The 19,461-nt window shown below is 50.9% G+C and overlaps 1 protein-coding gene across 1 annotated transcript; it reads left to right on the forward strand.

Moving 5' to 3' along the window:
• Window positions 1-2,644: 2,644 nt before the first annotated feature.
• On the forward strand, window positions 2,645-10,245 carry LOC141553188 (fibulin-7-like). Its single transcript, XM_074285007.1, has 9 exons — window positions 2,645-2,759; window positions 3,323-3,427; window positions 4,679-4,835; window positions 5,512-5,682; window positions 5,875-6,000; window positions 6,692-6,814; window positions 7,569-7,706; window positions 8,486-8,624; window positions 9,645-10,245. The coding sequence occupies exons 2-9, from the start codon at window positions 3,362-3,364 to the stop codon at window positions 10,003-10,005; spliced, it is 1,281 nt and encodes a 426-aa protein (XP_074141108.1). The 5' UTR covers window positions 2,645-2,759; window positions 3,323-3,361; the 3' UTR covers window positions 10,006-10,245.
• The last annotated feature ends 9,216 nt before the right edge of the window (window positions 10,246-19,461 follow it).

The raw sequence follows: 19,461 nt of genomic DNA on the forward strand, positions 1-19,461 counted from the left end.
CCAACCCCGGGGGTACTGCTCTCCAATGAGACACTGCTCTGAGGGTTCGGCTCAGAACCCCACTGGGGAAGAGACTTGTTCCCTCCCTCCCCTCCCTGTCCTGGGCTGTGGCCTAGTAACTCCCTCCTTCAGGAGGGGGAGCAACAATTCCGCTTTAGAGGTGCAGGTCCTGTTCTTTGTGAGCTGGGAGAGTGTCGGGGTCCCCCTGCATGTGAGAGCAGACACTGGGGGAGTGCATAGCCACCCTGCAGCCAGCCCAGTGAAAAGGGCCGTCAAATAAGGAGAAATTCATGCTTCCCCCAACTGTTCTTAGCTCCTGGATGGTCAGAATTTAATATTCTGAATGCAAAAAATTCTTTCATATTTGTTATTAAAATTACTCAAAATCTCCTCTGAAATCCTGTGACCATCATGACATTTCTGAATGAAGCATACAGTCGCCTTAGTACAGAGTAACAGTCATTTCTTTCTGTGTGAGCGTGTCTGAAATGCTTTTTTTTTTTCCATTAAATAATTTTTCAACATTGACCCTGGCAAAACCTTGTGTTCCAATTTTCCTCCCTTTCCCCACTCTTTCTCCTAGGTGGCCAGTAATCCAATAGGATTTTTAAAAATATGTGTTAAATCCAATATAAAACATGATTTCTAAAAGAAATTGACATTGGAGATTTTTGTATCATTGTCCCAAAGGAGACTTGCCTCCCATTCCCAGGGAGCCTAGGAGAAGTGATCAGGCCTGATGTCCTCCTGGGTTTGGGCAGGGCTGGGCGAGGTGCCCGAGGCCGTCTAAGATTCCTTCCAGGACCTGCTGCCCTCGGGGCTCAGAATTGGGGAGGGGGACCCAGCCGTGTGCCAGGGAGCTGTCTCCCCTCCTATCTTCACCAGCAGAGAGTGCCATTCTCTCTCCAAGAGGGAGGCAGGCGCTGCCAGCAGTTCCCCACTGGGCGTGAATGAGTGATTCTTTCCCTTTGAATGGGCACAGTGTGTGGGGCCGGGCAGACTTGGCAGCAGCTCCAGCCTCCGGCTCCATCCCCTGCCAACTCCTCTCCCTCCCAGGCCAAGAACACGGGGCCCCAGATGCTAATGACCCTTCCTAGGGCAGCCCTCCTACCAAGGTTCTCTGGAATCCTGGGGTCTCTGAATTAGGGAGAACCTCAGGAGCCGACCATCCAGCACCCACCTCAGGCAGGCAGTGGGCATGCCCTTCCTGGGGGCTCGCTGCCCACCGGGCACCATGCCAAGGCCTGGGAATGCAAGGAGAGGCAGAAGCAGCCCCTGCCTTCGAGGAGTTTAGCCACAAGCAATGATAGGTACACAAGATATGTAAGGAAGAGGGGACAGAGTGGGGACAAGAGGTTTGTGGGAGAATATTATCATACCTTGCCCTCACAATGTTGGGGGGCATCAGAGGTCCCCTTGCAGCTCTTCTTCCCACAGGGAGGGTGATCAGAGAGTCACCTTCAGGTTGCAGATAAGCTCCCAGCTCTCTCTTCTGTCATGGGTGTCTGGACGTCTGTCTTACAGCATTTATAAATTATACACATGTATAAGCATTTATATATATAAGCATGCATATTTCTATATGTGTATATAATATACATGCGCAATATAAAATAACATACATATAACATAATATGTATATAATATGTACACACACATATATACATAATGGGTGTATATATATATATATATATCTCAGAGCTCTCATACATACAGCATTTATTTACAATAGCCCTCTGCCATTAGAGGAACCGGCCTAAGTTAGGGGAGGCCCCTGGCCAGGGTCTGAGGTGGGCTTTGAACCGGGCCTTTCTGGCTGTACAAATCCAGTGCTCTGTGCACAGAGCCACTAGGCTAGTGAGGAACAGGAACAGTTCGATTCTGTCCGTGGATACCTGTTCTTACTTATTCCTCTGAGTAGTAAGGGGAATAACACAGTGAGAACTGTGGGGGGGTTAAATGGCCGACTCCTTCTCCATCCTGGCCTTGCAGGGAGGGGGATGCTAGCTGTGCTGGTAGGACCTGGGGCACATTTGGGGAAACCCTCGGGACTCCCCATTCTTTGGGGGTACCCTACTGGCCTTGGGAAGAGCAGCTTCCATTAAAGCCTCTATGGACAGTCCATGGTGCAGCTTATAGGCAGAGGGAGAGGAAGGACTCCCGCAGCTCCATCCTTCCTGTGTCATCCCCACATCCTGGGCCTCCATCTTTTGGGTACATAAGGACCTTTCTCATTGGCTTCCTTCACACTCAGCCCCCCCTGTCTTGGGGACCCCAGGTTCCTCCGGAGCAGACCCCCTTATTCCCCTTTTCTTGGGTCCTGGCACTGCACACAGTAGGTCTGATGGCTACTGCCCTCTCCATCCTTGCAGCTGCAGGAGCCAGGGCCTGGGGCCGGGCCAGGGACTCAGGGAGAGGCTCTTAATGCAAACAAGCTTGCGGCTCTCCCCTTCTCCCTGGATGCAGGCAGGAAGGAGGAGGAGGGGAGATGCAGTATTGGGGGGCTCCTCCCACCCAGAGACAAACACACACTACATACAGGGCTGCCCACAAGCCCCTCCCTCACGGGCAGATCTCTGGTGGTAAGGGGGGACTCTGAGGGGGGAAGGAGGCAGCCCCTCCCCCGTCCCGCCCCTCATGTTAGAAAGTCAGAGGGCGAGAGGAGGCAACGTCTTCAGAGCCGACGAGGAGCGGCCAGCAGGACCCCGGCGCCTGACCCCGCGTGGCTGGGCTCCCGCAGGACAGCCTGCTTCACCACCGTAAGCTGGGAGAGGGAGGGAGCTTGGGGAGGCTCTGCTGAGTGAAACCATTGTGCCCCAAGGCTCTGGTCCTGAGGAAGCCCAGCCTCAGGGAGGCTCCTAACCCCACCTGGGGCCAGGCAGGATGGGCTGGACACTAGCCATCTTGGGGACCGGCCAAGGGCCCCCCGGGAGCCACCTCCAGGAGCAGAAGGAAAGAGCAGCCATCCCTGAAGGGAGCACTGGAGCCGGTGACCCTCTCCTGACCACAGGGAGCCAGGATGCAGCTCCCATGGTCCTGGGGAGAGGGTCAAGGGGTGGCCTTGCTCCTCACCCCTCCCCACTCCCACTGCCTTCCCCTTCCCGGCCCCTGCCAGTAAAGGGCAGCCTCCGTGCTTGTGAATGAAGGCAGAAAATCTGGCTTTGGAAGGAGGCTCGAATCAGCCCACAGCCTCATACCCTCCCCCAGATGTTCTGGTCCTGGGTGCTCTCACACTCTCCTCCCATGATGCTCTGGACCTGGTGCTCTTGTACCCTCCTCCCATGATGCTCTGCACTTGGGTGCTATTTCTTCTCTCCTCCAGGCTTTCACCCACCTCAGGACTTGCTGAACCTCATCCAGAATGATGTTTGGGCTGCTGTTTCTCATAACCCTGAGCCTGCTGCAGGTCCCTCTCAGTGATGGGCAGGTAAGGGGAGCCCCTTCACTCATTTCAGCCACCAGTTCTCCCCTTGGGGAACAATCAGGAAGCAGCATCTAGGTCAGTGGTCCTCAAACTTTTTAAATAGGGGGCCAGTTCACTGTCCCTCAGACTGTTGGAGGGCTGGACTATAGTAAAAACAAAAGCTCACACTCTGTCTCCGCCCCTCAGCCCATTTGCCACAACCCTGTGGGTGGCATAAACGTCCTCAGTGGGCCGCATCTGGCCCGCTGCCGTAGTTTGAGAACCCCTGATCTAGGTAATCCCTCCTATAGGGCCACATCCTGAACTGCATGACTTAGCATACCCATTTCCCAAATGGTGAAATCAAGGCACCCAGAGGTCTGCATGAAGAACCAAACCCAATACCCAGCTTCCTGGTGTTGATCAGGCTTTTGCACGTGTCTCTGATGCCTTTTGTCCTGGCTAAGCAGACATTCACAGGTCTATCTCTCTCTGACAATAAGCACCTTAAGATTTGCTAAATATTTTACACCCTGATCTCATTTGATCCTTACAAGGAGCCTATGAGGCAGATGCTGTGAAAAGAGAGAAAAATAAAAATAGGAGAGTGTAAATGATTTGCCCAGAGCCATACAGCCAGGGAGCTTCTGGGGAAGGATTCAAATTCAGACCTTCTCAAGTTTCAAGTCCTGTCCACCACACTCTGACAGAGAGCCCCTGCTGAGGCATAATAAGGGTCAACAGTGTAACGGGGCCTCCCGAATGAGGAAAACGAGACGGGCTGTCCCCTGTTCTGGAGCATCGAACCTGGAACATTTGGCCTTCAGAAGCACGTTTTAGGAAAGCTGTGGACTTTGTTGAAAGGCTGGAGGTTAGCCAGAATAAACGGGGGCTGGAGACCGCCATACAAGGATTGGTTGAAGGGACTTGGAGTCAGAGAACTCCATTTTACAGATGAAGGAGGGTCTCAGAAACACTGAGTCTGAATTTGAACTCAGATCCAGCATTCCATCTAATGGCCTCTCGACTTTGGGCAATTTATTTCAGCTTTCTAGACCTCAGTTTCTCCATTTGTAGAATGAGGGGAATGGAGTTCTATGGTGAGAGAAGGTCCAGATGTGGGTCCTTTGGCCCAGAGGGCTGAGGAGCTCTGGGAAAAGAGGGCTTTGGGGCTGCCCACAAGTGGGAGGCGCTCCCTTGGTCCTCCCAAGGGTCCCCCTGGCTGGAGGGGTCCCTGCAGATGATGATTCCGGGTGTCCATCCTCCGTCCTTCAGGGCTGCCTGAGCAAGCGGTCAGTGCTCACCACCATCCGCCAGATGCAGAAACTGCTGTCTAGCCAAGAAGCCGCCCAGCTGCAGGGACTGCGCAGCCTCAGGAAACAGCTCACCCTGCTGCAGGGGAACGTCCACAAGCAGGCCACACGGAGGAACGGTAACCACAGAGGCCGGGCCCGACGGCCCCGCCCACTCGGGACGGGCTTTATCGGTCCCAGGCTCCGGGGCAGCTCTGGGCTTTGGAGTCCAGGGTGGAGTGGGAGCCGGGGCCGGTGCTGGAGGCTGGGGGCTCAGGCTCCCCAAGTATCAGGTCCCCATGTGGGCTTTGGGGTCTGTTCTATGTGGCCCAGCTGTGGGGCTGTGGGGATGCGGGGGCAAGGGAGAGCATCTCGCATCTGGGCCCGTTGCCCCTCAGGGACTCAGACAAGCTTCCCACAACGGGAGTGACTGAGACTCCAAGCTCGCTTGGGGTCTGGCCTGATTTTCCTCTAACAACAAGCGGCCTCCGTGGTTCCCAGGCCGGCCCCTGGCGGTCACTGAGTCACCCCCTCAGACGATTGTGGGACCGGCTCAGGCTCCCACAGCGAGTGGGGGGCGGGGCTCAGACCTGGGTCACGGGGCCAGGAGGAGCAAAGCTCGGCCGTACATGGGGAGGAGGCCCTCCCGCCCGGCATGGGGACTTCTAACGTCCATCCTCCCTCGGAGAAGGCGGCGCGCCTCAGTGTTGTCATCTGTGAAGTGGGCCGCTACCTGCGCTAGCTTGTGCCGGAATTTGCTGGGAGGAGCCTCGGCCCCAAAGGGCCAGAACGGGAACTTTCTATTCCTCTCCCCAGAGACGTGCCCCCCTCTGGCCGCCCCCAGCCACGGCCGGAAGCTGGGGAAGAAGGCGGGCGTCGGGCACGAGGCGCACTTCTTGTGCGACGCCGGCTTCCAGCTGGTGGGCTCCGAGACCCGGCTCTGCCAGGAGAACCGGACGTGGAGCGGGCAGCAGCCCTTTTGCAAGAGTGACGTATTCTCTGCATGAGGGGCGGGCGGGGTGACGAAGGGAGGGCTCTGACTCTGGTGGGGGCGCAGACACAGACCCCGGGCCCCCCTCAAGCAACCCCGACACCAAACCCGGGGCACAAGTGCATGTGGGGGGTGTCCCGCTGCTCTGGGGGCGGGTGGTGACGCCCCCACCCCCACCCCGCCTCCAGGTATCGATGACTGCGCCAGTCAGCCCTGCACCAACGGGGGCACGTGCGTGGACGAGGCGCAGCGGTACGTCTGCCTCTGTCCCAGCGGCTGGACCGGAAGCAACTGCCAGAGCCCCGCAACCTCCTGTGAGTGCCCCGGACACCCCCGGGCCGCCCCCTCCCAGCGGCTCCGCCTCCCAGAGGTCACTGTCCCTGGCCTGGCCCCGGGGAATGCTTCCGGGGGCGCTGAGAAAGCACAGGGAAGTGGGCAGGGTGGGGAAGGGTTCTCCTGCGGAGAGCCATCCTACCCTGGGAGGGAAGGGGGGTGTCTGGTCTGGTTTGGGGGGGTTCTTCCACATCCGTTTGGGGGTGAGGGGAGCTCCTGTACATCCGGTGGGGGGGTTCCTCCGGGTCCAGCCTGAGGGTGAAGGGGGTTCCTCTACATCCGGTCGGGGGTGTCCTAAGGAGTCACAGTGCAGATCCTGGTCTGCAGGAAGCCCGGCGGCCTGCAGGGCCCACGTGGGCCACACATCTCACGGGCGCGCACCCCCTTCACCCTCACCTCCAGAACGACCTCCGGGCCTCTGCCTAGACGTGTCCCCGGCCGGTCCCTTGCCGGCTTCCCTACCCTCAGCCCCTCCCAGTGCGACACTCTGGGGACTCCCCCGTCCACCTGGGAAGACCTGGGGGGAGTGTCGGGAGGGAGAGAGCTTGACCGGGGCCCTTCGTGCAGCCCTGGGCCCTTGGGCCTCGTGCTCAGCAGCACTGACTGGGGCTGGGGGCGGCTCCCTCTCTGACCACGCCCTCTTCCGCCTGCCCCTCCCCCCACCCCTCCCAGACTGGGTGTCCCTGAGCAACACTTCCTTCAGCCGCCAGCCCCGCTGTGCGGAGAACGGGCAGGGCGCCCGGCAGTGCAGCTGCGACGCGGGCTTCCAGATGCGCGCCGGCGGCTTGTGTCAAGGTGAGCGTGTGTCTCCTCCACCTGCGGAGAGGATGTGAGAGTCGGGCCGCTAGTCCAGAGGGACCGCCAGGTGTCACTTACTATAGCGCCGTCCTCCCTCCCCGGGTCCCTCGGGACTCTGTGCTCCGTGTCTCCGCCTGGAACGACCCCCCTCCGCTCCAGGACCCCGACTTGTCACCGCGGGCTCTGAGGAGCCTTGGAGGGTCTCGCTCCTCCCAGATGATCACGTGCCTATTTGTCTGCGGGTTGTATTACTTCAGTAGAAGGCGAGCGTGTGAAGTCAGGGAATTGCCCGGACCAGCGCCCATCCCTTGTCCCCCAGATCTGTGCTTGCTCAAGGGGATTCCTGGGACTGGAGCCCAGCGCTCGGGTTCTGGACCATCCTAACCAGGAGGTCCGGGGGAAGGGCGGGAAGCAGGACCTCAGCTCAGTACAGGTTCTAGACTAAGAATCTGGACTTTTCCCTAAGTCTTCTAGCCGAGGTCGTGGAGACCCAAGGCCCTAAGGAATGGGATGTAGTGGGAGGAGCCCTGAGAGCCACAGTCCGGGTCCACATCCCAGCTCGGACAAGTCAGGGCTGCGGTTCCTCCTTTCTGAAGTGGAAGGGGGGGCTCCAGTCCCTCCAAGGTCCTCTCCGGTGTTAGAGCCCGGATGTGACCTGCCGGAGGGACGCTCGGGAAGGGGCGGCAGGGAAGGAAGAGGGCGCCCAGAGCTGTCTCCGCCCATCTTCCGACCTCCGCCGCTCCCCTCCCAGATGTTGATGAGTGCCAGCTCTTCCAGCTGAACCACCAGAACCGAATCTGTGTCCACAGCTGTATCAACCTGCCGGGCTCCTACCGTTGTGTCTGCCCCCCAGGCTACCTGCTCAACCCCGACCAAAACACGTGTGAAGGTGGGCTCGTCTATGCAGGGGAGGGGGAGGGGGCGCCCCGGCCTCAGACACGTCCTCCGCGGTTCCTCACGGCTTGCCCTTTGCACCTCTTCCCGTCTCTCCTCTCACTCAAGAGCTCCTTGTTCTAGAGAGTAATCCTGCACATCACGCGGTACCGCCCACTCTCCGGTGCCACAGACAGCATCTGTCTCTCCCATGCCCCAGGGAGTTTGGGGATGGTTTTTATGCTCTCCACTCCACCCCAGGGTAGAAGAGGGTGGGGATGAGCCAGGAGGGAACTCAGGGGCTCCGAGACCTCCCCCCTTGTTCCTGTGAACTCCCCTTGGACACAAGGAAAGACTGAGCTGGAAAGGTCAGACTCCCCACATATCCTTGTGGAGAAGGATCCGGAGCTCCTGTTTGGAGATCCAGCCCATCCATCAGGATCAATTATCCTGAGATCGTCAGAGGACAGATTGAGAGCAGGAAGAGACAGAGAGAGGAGAGAGGGAAAGGGAGAGAAAGGAGGGGGAGAACAGGAGTGAGAAAGAAAGAGAAGGAATGAAAGAGGAGCCAGAGAGAGGAGAGAGGGAAAGGGAGAGAAAGGAGGGGGAGAACAGGAGTGAGAAAGAAAGAGAAGGAATGAAAGAGGAGCCAGAGAGAGGAGAGAGGGAAAGGGAGAGAACGAGGAAAGAATGGGAGAGCAAGAATGAGAAAGAAAAGAAATGAAAGTGGCGAGACAGAGAGGGGGGAGGAAAGGGGCCGGGGACTAAGAGCAGCGTCTGTCTTGCTCTGGCCAGACATGGATGAGTGTGCAGACCAGCAGCACAACTGCAGCCGGGGCGAGCTCTGCATCAACACCTTTGGGGGCTTCCAGTGTGTGCGGCCCGAGTGTCCCCGGCCCCGGCACAACACCAGCTACGTGAAGACCTCGGCCTTGTGAGTGGCTCCCGGGCCTCCCTCCGGCTCCCCGCGGCCCCCGGCCTCCCTCTCTTGAGGGGAGGTTATCCAAGGCCAGTCAGGAAGCCGCCACTAGGGCCCACTGGGTGCCAGGCTCTTGAGATATAGAGAGAAGGGGGAGAGGAGGCCTCTGTCCCCAGGGGGCTTACACTCTACTGAAAACCGGACACCCGCAGGGCACAGCGGAGCCTGTCCGAAGGGAGAGCACCGGGATTAAAGGGGACTCAGGGAAGCCTTCTTGCAGACGGTGGGCTTTTCACTGGGAAATAAGAGGAGCCAGGGGTAAAGCAGAGATCGGCATCTCGAGCCCCCACTGGGGAGGCAGAGGAAAATGAGCTGACTTGGGACACCGCACATAAGGGCAGAGAGAGGCCGGAGTCCCGGGTATGGAGGGGAAGATAAGGTGTGAGAGGAGGGAAGTGGAGCTGAGAAGCTAATCTGGAAGCCACGGCAGCCAGATCAGTGGCCCGCTCTCAGGGCCGGCGCCTCCCCAACACTGGCCAGCGCCCAAGTGCATCCACAGCTATCCACGCTCAGGGCCCTGGAGCTGGAAGCCCAGTGCTCCCAAGGAGCACTGTCAGGTCTAGCCCTCCCTCGCCCCAGGGGCGGAAGCCCCCATCGGGATGCTCTGTGGGCTGCCGGCAGGCAGAGGCCAGCTCTGGGTGGGTTTGGAGTCCGAAAGATCCGTGTCTAAATTTGCCCTCAGACACTTACTGGCTGTGGCCCCAGATAGGTTGCTTAGCCTGTCCTCAGTTTCTTCAGTGGGAAATGAGGATAACAGCACGTAGCTTAGAGGGAAAGGGAAGATTTACGGAGCACCAGTGTTCCCAGATGCCCAGAACGAGGTATTTGTGAAGCACTGTGCAAACCTTAAAGGTTTATGGGTTTGCTTGCTGAGGTGGGAAGCAGGCTGAGGGCCCCACTCATCTTGCCCGTGGCCCCGAGACCCTGGAGGGGAGAAGCCAGGGAGGGGGCCCTCAGCTTCCTTTTCTCCTGCAGCCAGTGTGAGCGGAACCCGTGCCCAGTGGACAGCCAGGCCTGCCGCCAGGCGGCCAACTCCATCTCCTTCCATTACCTGCCGCTGCCCTCCAACCGCACGGTGCCCCGGGTGCTCTTCAGGATGTCCACCACACGCTTCCTGGGGGACAGTCTGCGCTTCGCCATCACGGGGGGCCGGGGCCTCGGGGCATTCGCCGTGCAGCGCTCAGACCGGCACACAGGAGAGCTGGTGCTGACCAGCCCTGTGCCAGGCCCCACCACCCTGGAGGTGCAGCTGGAGATGAGCGAGCTCTCCAAGAAGGTCCTGCTGGGCAAGCATGTCTTCAGGATCACTGCCTTCATTTCCCCCTATGAGTTCTAGCTCGCTGGGGTGAAGCTCCTCAGGGTGCAGCTGCAGCTGCCCCTGCTTCCTTCCTCTCTGCCATAATCAGAGCTGGGATGTTGGGAAGGGCGAGCTGGGATCAGGATCCTGAGCTGTGGCCTTGACTCTGCTGTCTGTAGGAGCCCGGGCAAGTCCCTTCCTCTACCCCATACCTCCCCATCTCTAGTGTTAGATTTCTAACTTCTGCTTCTAAGGAAATAAAAATCTAAAATAATTCAATATCAACTCTGCAGAAGAAATGTGAACGCTCCTCTCATCACTCTGTCCACCCCCAAACCACATCAGGAAAAGCCAGAGCTGGTGAACACCAGTTCTTCCCGATAATGGACAGGGGCTGACTGAGAGGCTGGGGAAACCTATTGGCTTGTTAGCCCTAAGCCCCAAAGACATAACCCAGAGTTAGGAGGATGTCAGAGCTCTGCATCTACGGAACCATCCCAGAGAGCAAAGGGCCCAGAGATGTCATTCTGGCCTTCCCAGGCCAGGTCGCAAAAGAAAGAGACATAGGAAGTTAGAGCCATCACTGGGAGCCAGCTGGCAGACACTGGTACTGTACCGCCTGCTCGTTGCCTCCCACACCACCAAATTGTTTCTCCCCCACCCTCCACACACAACACATCCAAGATCCTCTCCCAGCATGCTCTAGTTCCTACCATTGTCCCTTCGTGGCTCTCAACTCTCCCACCCCAAAACCCTCATTACCTCGGGTACCCCACTTCCTGCTATATTGCTGGAGTTTGACTCAGGAAAATGTGGGTGTCTATACCCTGTTTCTGACATTAGCTGCTGGATTATGGGTGAATTATGTCCCTTCTTTGAGTCACAGTTTCTTCAGCTGTAAAATGGGGGAGGGTCATAATTCCCATAAAGTCTACCTTACAGGGTTGTTGCAAGATTCATGAGATAATTCACTTAAAGTGCTCTGCAGACCCTAAAATAACATGCAAATGCCAGTTACCATCACCAGCATCATCCTCATTCCCTCGGTCTTTATGTGGCAATCTGGGGTTGGTCCAGAATTGATCTAGGTTCCTTGTGAGGTCCAGTGCAGGGAAGGTCAATATGGCCTCTGCAGATCTCAACTGATCCAGTCTTAGCCCAGCCTTCCAGGGAAGCCCAGGAATTTCCCAAACTGATCAGACCCACGGGCCAGACTGGCACCGCCCAATATTCTCATACCCTAATGTGTCTTAAGCAGAGACCCTGGGTCTGGGACCTGCCCTTATTCCCAAAAACCTGGGAAATGCTCTTATTCAGCTGATCTGGTAATTTTGTGGGTCAGAGTCCTAAGTCTCTTGTATATTATTTTTGCAATGTGGAAGGGAAGGAGACAAAAAAAAAAGGTCAAGCAAAGGGCATTCTCCTTACTTCACAAAGAGAAACTGAGAACTAAGGGGAAGATGTGACTTTTCCAAGTGATGTCACTGGGCCTGCAATCTAGCCTGGCCTTTCCCACCCAGCAGAGCCTTCTTCTGACACCAGTCAGGTCAGGATATTTCCCCAAACCTGTCCCAAGGCTAAAGAAGGAGATCCATGGAAATGAGGGGCAAAGTCCTGGAATACCGAACTGCTTTGGAAAGGTTCTGTCGTTTCCTGTTGGGTTCAATCCTTCAATCCTACTCATGCTACTCAAGATAGACAGACAGATATATAGAGAGAAAGATAGAGATAGAAAGACAGGAGAGGGAGAGAGAAAGGAAAGAGAGAAACAAAGAAATGGATGGATGGATAGACAAAAATGCAGATGGATTGATAGATGGACAGGCAGTTATATAGACAGATATACAGAGGGATGATGGTTAGATAAATAGGTGGAGAGATAGAGCTATATAGATATAAATACAGATGGATGGATAGACAGAAATACAGGTGGATGGATGGCTAAATAGATATAGATAAACATATATAGATAGAAATACTAAGATGGATAGATAGATTAACAGACAGACAGAAATATAGATGGATAGATAGACAGGTAGATAGATAAATAGACAGACATACAGATGGAGGGTAGACAGACAGGAAGACAGATGGGCAGAAATACAGAAGGATAGGTAGATAGACACCCAGAACTATAGATGGATGTTTGGATAGATAGAGATATATACATAGCCTAGCTGCCCAGCTACCCCCGTTTTCATAATTCCTCACTTCTGTATGGCCTTTGTAATTCACAAAAGGTTTTCTCTCTATTTGGTCTTTTAATCCCCACAAAGCTCCCACAGGGTGGTTAGTGTCCTGTTAGGAGCCACTGACATTTTATACATCCTTCCAGTTGGATTCTGGATTTAAGGAGACAGACTCACAGATCATCCTCAGGAAATGTAATTTATATTACAAATTATGCTAATATCAAAATACAGGATTTCACAGAGACATAAGACAAGCCTGGTTCACAGGCACCAAGGTCCCTTTTATCCTCAATCTAGGCCATTGTCTGGCAGGAGAGCCAATCAGCAGACGATCAGCTTTTCAGCTCAATCTGACCAAGATTTACCAATTATTTCTTTTGTGCTGGGCAGCTTTCAAAAAATGAAGGTGACGTCATCCCTATTATCAAGGCAATTTCATCCTTCCAGATGGATGCAGAGTGTATCAAATAAGGAAGTAAAAACTAATGGGGAGAAATAGAAAAACTGAAAAGATCATAGGGAGACATGAATAACTGGGGGTGTCAGGAAGGACCTCTTAAGGAGATGATATTCAAACTGAGGGAGTCAAGGAACATAAGAGATGGCATTGAGGAGTCATGCCAGGGCTGGCAAAGAAATGGAGAGAGGAGACAGGAGATGATGTGTCCCGGTCTGAGTACGTGGTGGTGACCAATATGAAATCCACGTGGGGACAGAGCATGACGCCAGATTGAGAAAGGTTCTAAATGCCAAACAGAAGAATCAATCTCTTATATTCGAGGCCCCAGAGAACCATTAAAAATCTTCCTAATACCACCTCACACCTCTCAGATCGGCTAAGATGACAGTAAAGGAAAATGATCAATGTTGGAGAGGATGTGGGAAAACTGGGACACTAATACATTGTTGGAGTTGTGAAAGAATCCAACCATTCTGGAGAGCAATTTGGAACTATGCCCAAAAAGTTATCAAACTGTGCACACCCTTTGACCCAACAGTGCCATTACTTGGTCTACATCCCAGGGAAATCATGAAGGAGGGAAAAGGACCCACATGTACAAAAATGTTCGTAGCAGCCCTTTTTGTGGTGGCAAAGAATTGGAAAATGAGTAGATGACCATCAGCTGGGGAATGGATGAACAAGCTGTGGAATATGAAAAGAATAGAATATTACTATTCCATCAAAAATGAAAAGCAGGCTGATTTTAGAAAGGCCTGGAAAGATTTACATGAACTGATACTGAGTGAAAAAAGCAGACAAGAATACATGGGACACAGTAACAGCAAGAACGTGCCATGATCAACATGAAAGGCTTGGTTCTCCTCAGTGGTTCAGTGATCCACAGAAATCCCAATAGACTTTGGGTAGAAAATGCCATCTGCATCCAGAGAGAGAACTGTGCAGACTGAATGGGAATCAACACATGCTAGGTTCACTTTTTTCCTTCTGTTTTTTTTTCTCTTGTGGTTTTTCTTTTGTTCTGATTTTTCTCTCCCAGCATTATTCATAAGAAAATATGTAAGAATGTAAACAAAAAAAAAGTTTTTTCTATGTAACTGGGGAAAACAAAAATAACATGACCAGGCCAACCCACAACCCCAACTTGCTTATGTTTTCAGTGAGTCTATAAGCATTTATTAAAGGCAAAAGAAGAAGAAAAATGTAAATAATGCCAGACACTAAGCATTTTAAAACTAAAATGTAATATTTATAACACTGGATCTTGAAATGGCAAATTATTCCAGTATCTTTGCCAAGAAAACCCCAAATGGGCTCACAAAGAGTCAGATATGACTGAAAAATGACTGAACAAAGCAAATAATTATAATTATTATATATGTGATATTTATAATTATAAAATGTAATATTTTTACAAATATTAGCTCATCTGATTCTCCATAAACCTTATGAGGAGGCTATTATTAGCTCCATATTGCAGCTGAGAAAACCAAGGCAAATAAAGGCTAAGTGACAATCATGGCTAGTAAGTGTCCGGGGTTCTATCTGATCTCAGATCTTCCTGACTCCAGGCTTCGAGCTCTTTTTACCATGATCTAGGTGTTCTGTAAGAAATGACCAACAGGATGAATACAGAGAGGCTGGAGAGACTTACATGAACTAATGCTGAGTGAAGTGAGCAAAACCAGGAGATCATTGCACATAGTAATAAAAATTATGTGATGATCAATTGTGGCTCTTTCCCACAATGGGATGGTTGAGGACAGGTCCAATGATAGAGAACCATCTGCACCCAGAGAGAGGACAGTAGGAACTGAGTGTGGATCACAACATAACATTCTCATTCTTTTTGTTGTTCCTTTGCAATTTATCTTCTTTCTCATTTTCTTTTTTTTGTTTTCCATCAGGAAAGCGATCACCATAGATGCTCTTTCCTCCTGTGCCATCACCCCAGGTGAAGTTGGCAATGGCAAAGGTTTTTTTCCTTTCTCGTTTTCTTTCATATTTGCTCTGATTTTTCTTGTGCAGCAAGAGAATTGTATAAATATGTTTATACATATTGGATTTAATATATACTTTAACATGAGGGTGAGGGGAAGAAGGAGAAAATCTGAACCACAAGGCTATACAAGGGTCAATGTCAAATTCTCTGTGCATATGTTTTGAAAATAAAAAAACTTTTTAAAAAAAGTCTATGGAGAAAATCTGAAATTTAAACCCTGACCAGTTTGGAGGTTGGGGGAAGAAGATGATGTTCTCTTCCTAAACATCAGCCCTGGGTTTAGGTTAGAAGAAGGGGTTCAGTTTACCCAAGATTAGACCATTAAGTTGGGGAGTAGGGAAAAAAAGGAGAGAAATGAAAAGATTTACGGGCATGGGGGACATGGATAGCCAGTAATGCACATCAGTAATAAATATCAGCACTTTTTAAGATCTTCATTTCATCCGGAGGAGGACTTTTAAGGGGCTGGAAGAGGGGAGGAATTAGAATGGTAGGTCCTAAATAACCAGAGGTAAGAATAGCTGTGGACAAATCCTATCTGGGAGAAGAAATAAACCACTATGTGACTTTAGGCAGAGAGGTTGGTTGTCGTCCTGTGTTCTCGGAGGTGAACAAAATGGTATCACTCTGTTAGAGCTGAGTCAGCGTTCCAGCTGTGGTCTATCATACCAGCATGAGCACAGAATGCCCTCCCACAAGTTGGGCACAAATTGCCCCTATGAATATTTGGGGTGGATTCTCTAAATTTGTGTATTTTGATTTTCTTTTGAGCTACTTCAGTTCTGCTGCTGGAGCACAGTCCCTTCCCCAACAAGGGCACGCCATGCTGGGCAGTCCTGTGCCAGTGCCTCCCGTGCCACGCAATCAGTTCCATTATTCTTCACAGAGCCTCGAGAGAGTCCTTGTATTGGTTTTCTGACCACCCTGCCGAGTTCTCCATAAAAGTCTTTTTTTTTTTTTAAATTTTGGAAACTCTTTCCAGTGAAGCACTTTATTTTATTTTTTAAATTAATTTTATAACTATAACATTTTTTGACACTATATATGCATAGGTAATTTTTTTACAACATTATCCCTAGTATTCCCTTCTGTTCTGAATTTTTTCCCTCCTTCCCTCCACCCCTCCCCTAGATGGCAGGCATTCCCATACATATTAAATCCATAAAACAGTCTTGCAGATGAGGGTACCAGTGGCCAGCCCAGCGGGGCAGCCCTCCCTGCAGCAGTTGGGACACCTCTGGGGCTCAGCCTTCTGATCTGTAAACAAAGCCGAGATGACCTCGAAGGTTCCTTCTGTGAATCACTGCTGCCCATGGGACCCTGTCACCACCTAGTCCCAGGGACCTCACTGTGAGCCCCAGAAGTACAACCGCCTTCACCTCTGCTTCAACCCCGCTTGGCTCTGCCCTTCGCACAGAGCTGTCCTTGTCCACCTGGAAGGGAAGAGGGAGGCAGCGGGGACGAAGCAAGGGGAGGGGGCATGAGTTACAAAGGCTGCCTTATGGAACGGCCAACCAGGCCTGGGCCCAAGGACTGCGGGGGCTGTGTGGTCAGCCCGCCTCTCCTGCCAAGCCCACAAGGCCCCTGGGGCCCCTGGGAGGAAGGGGAATCAGCCCCTGGCAGCGCTGGAACCTAATTTAGAGATCACCGTGGCCAGCCGTCTTATTTGTACAGAGGACAAAATTAAGAGGTGAAGGGATTTGCCCAAACTGCTACTTAGTGGTTAGTTTAGGATTGGAACAGGAGTCTCACAGGCCAGACTTACCCTAAAGCAGTTTGTGCTAGGAAGAGATTATTCTAAAAAGACTCAGAATATCTGCCATCACCATTTTTGTTTTTTTAGGGAGTGGGGAGGGAAGGAAAAGAGCAAAGAACAAGTCTTCCCTAAAACACTAACTTTTAGATTGGAAGCTATTCCTTAATGACCCTAGAGATCAAAGTTGGCCAAAGGGAACTCCTTAGTTCATATGAGGATCATCTTTGTCAATCAATCAGCAATTATTTATGAAATGCCTGCTAAGTGCCACCCACTGGCAACACAAAGACAAAAATGAAAAGATTCTCACCCTCAAAGAGCTTCCATTTTACTGGAAGGACACATGAACATAAGTACATACAAACCGTGTTTAAAAAAAAAAAAAGTTTCCGATGGGAAAGAGTTGGTCAAGTGGTACCATCAGAGTTGGGCTTGGAAGAAAGTAAAGGATCCTGAAATGAAAGAGAGGAAGAAATACAATCCAGACATAGAAGATGGTCCATACAAAGGTGAGAGATGGAATGTCATATGTGGAGAGCGACCAGCAAGGGAGATTGATGAAATAAAGAAAGCATAATAAAGAAGTGATATGAAAGACTTCACAAGGAAGAAGGAGGAAGAAGGAAGGAAGGAAGGAAGGAAGGAAGGAAGGAAGGAAGGAAGGAAGGAAGGAAGGAAGGAAGGAAGGAAGGAAGGAAGGAAGGAAGGAAGGAAGGAGAAGGAAGGAGAAGGAAGGAAGGGAAGGAAGGAAGGAAAGAAGGAGGGAAGGGAGAAAAGAAAAGGAAAGAAAGGAGGGAGGGAAGGAAAAAACAAGTACTTAGTACACATTAACTGTGTTCTAGGCACTAAGGCAATTGCTTGGGGATACAAATAAAAACAGAAAAGACAGCTCCTTGCCCTCAAGAAGTTTACATTCTAAAAAAAAATAAAAGTAATTTTTTTTTAATTTTTTAAAAATAAGAAGTTTACATTCTAGTGGAGAAAGACTATTTACCAAAAAAGAACTGAAAAGGGGAAAGAAGTAGATGAAAGCACCTGGCATAGGGCAGGATTTAAGTCCAGAAAAATCAAGAAGAGGGACAAGGAAGATTAAAGGCAAGCCAGCCTGGATCCCTCCACAAAATGGTGGCTCCTAGAGGAGCTCACCATGGGAGAAGGAAAGCAGTGGCATTTGCAGAGGGCTAAGCAGGATGCAGGGGTAGTTGGCAATTCCAGGGTAAGGAGGTCCCAGGCACTGAAGGAAATTTCAGGATGAGACAGCAACTGAGGCAGAGTTTTTAAGTTCATAGTCAGGCACAAGGCCAGCAAGGCAGTGGAGAGGCCCTTAAGTGCCAGCTGAGCAATTTATATTTTGTTCTGGAAGCAATGAGGAAGCTGGTGGGGGGAGGGGGGGAGCTGGACCTGCATAAAGCACATGCTCTGAGACAAGCATCCCAACTTCCACTCAAATCAATGAGATGATTCCACTACATCCCTCAGGACTCTAGGCTGCCCTGGGGATCAATGCCATAACCTACAGAGCCCACCAGTGTGCGTCCTGCCATGATCATGTATTCATTTCTTTTGGTTAGCCAGACTCATTTAGTTTTTTGAAAGCAAAAGCCCTAATACAGTGCCTCCAATGTTAAATGTCTACTATATTTATTGGCTGAATATTTATGGGCTTGATAAAAGGTCTAGAAAGAATGCTTGATATCAACCAATCCCCACAGTCTTTCCCATAAGCACCTACAGGTAGAGTTTGGAGCCAAATGATGTGGCAAAGCGGGGTAGCTCACAGCTCCTGGTTCCTGGGAGGGGAAACGCAGTTATTCCTCTTCCTCCTCTCAGAGTTCTCCCCATCTCTGTTTCTATGCTAGGCTCCTTGTAGAGCTGTGAATCTGCCTTCCTAAATCTACCTTAACTGGAAATCGCCATCTTTTCTTTCAGACAGAATATCAACTCAGTTTAGCTCGCTGCTCCTGTAGCAACATCGGTCCCCTGACGCCAAGTGGGGCTGGGGTCCTCAACTCTTCCTTCTTGCTCTACTTTGATCTCCATCTGGCACCAAACCAACCCTGGAGCTTGGCAGTACTAGGATACTTCATCTGCTTTTTCCTCTAGAGGAACCCCTCTATTCTAGATCCCCACAAATAAGCTGGATTTAACAACTGACCAAAGAAGCTTCCTATTTCATAAGGAAAACCTATTCTCTAGAAAGCTCCCAAGATCAGTGGAGTTTCGCCCACAGACATTAAGAAATCCATGATCTCAGTTCCAATGATCTTGTGATGAAGAGAGCCATCTGCACCCAGAGAGAGGGCTGTGAGAACCGAGTGGGGATCACAACACAGCATTTTCACCTTTTTTTGTGGTTTGCTTGCATTTTTTTCTTTTTTTTTTTCTTTTTGATTTGATTTTTCTAGTGTAGCAAGATAATTGTATAGATTTATCTAACATATTTCTTATCATGTTTAACATATATTGAATTACTTGCTATCTAGGGGAAGAGTAGGGGGAAGGGGAGAATTGGAATATAAGGTTTTGCAAGGGTCAATGTTGAAAAATTATCTATGCATATGTTTCAAAAATTAAAAAGCTTTAATAAAAAATATTAAAAAAAAGAATTACAGAGTCTCCAAGAAGTCATCACCTTATCCACAGGTGGGAAACCAATTTAACTTAGCTGCTGCTCTTAGAGAATGGGAGTGAGGGGGAGGAACTGGGACTCCTCATATAATTTCTATTGCTCTAAAGCATGAATTCTTTTTTTTTTAATAGCTTTTTATTTCTCAAATATATGCATGGGTAATTTTACAACACTGACAATTGCCAAGGCTTTTGCTCCAATTTATCCCCTCCTTCCCCCTACTCCCCTCTCCCAGATGGCAGGTTGACCAATGGATTTTACATATGTTAAAGTTTAAATTAAATACAATATATGTATACATGTCCAAACAGTTATTTTGTAAAGCATGAATTCTTAATCTGGGCTCCATGAACTTGTTTCTAAAATATAGTTTAATGATTTTATTTCATTTTAACTGGTTTTCATAATTCTACGTGTTTTATTTTATACTTTAAAAATTATTATTTTGAGAAAGGG

The sequence above is a fragment of the Sminthopsis crassicaudata genome, chromosome 2 (genome assembly GCF_048593235.1).
Source record: "Sminthopsis crassicaudata isolate SCR6 chromosome 2, ASM4859323v1, whole genome shotgun sequence".
NCBI lineage: Eukaryota > Metazoa > Chordata > Mammalia > Dasyuromorphia > Dasyuridae > Sminthopsis > Sminthopsis crassicaudata.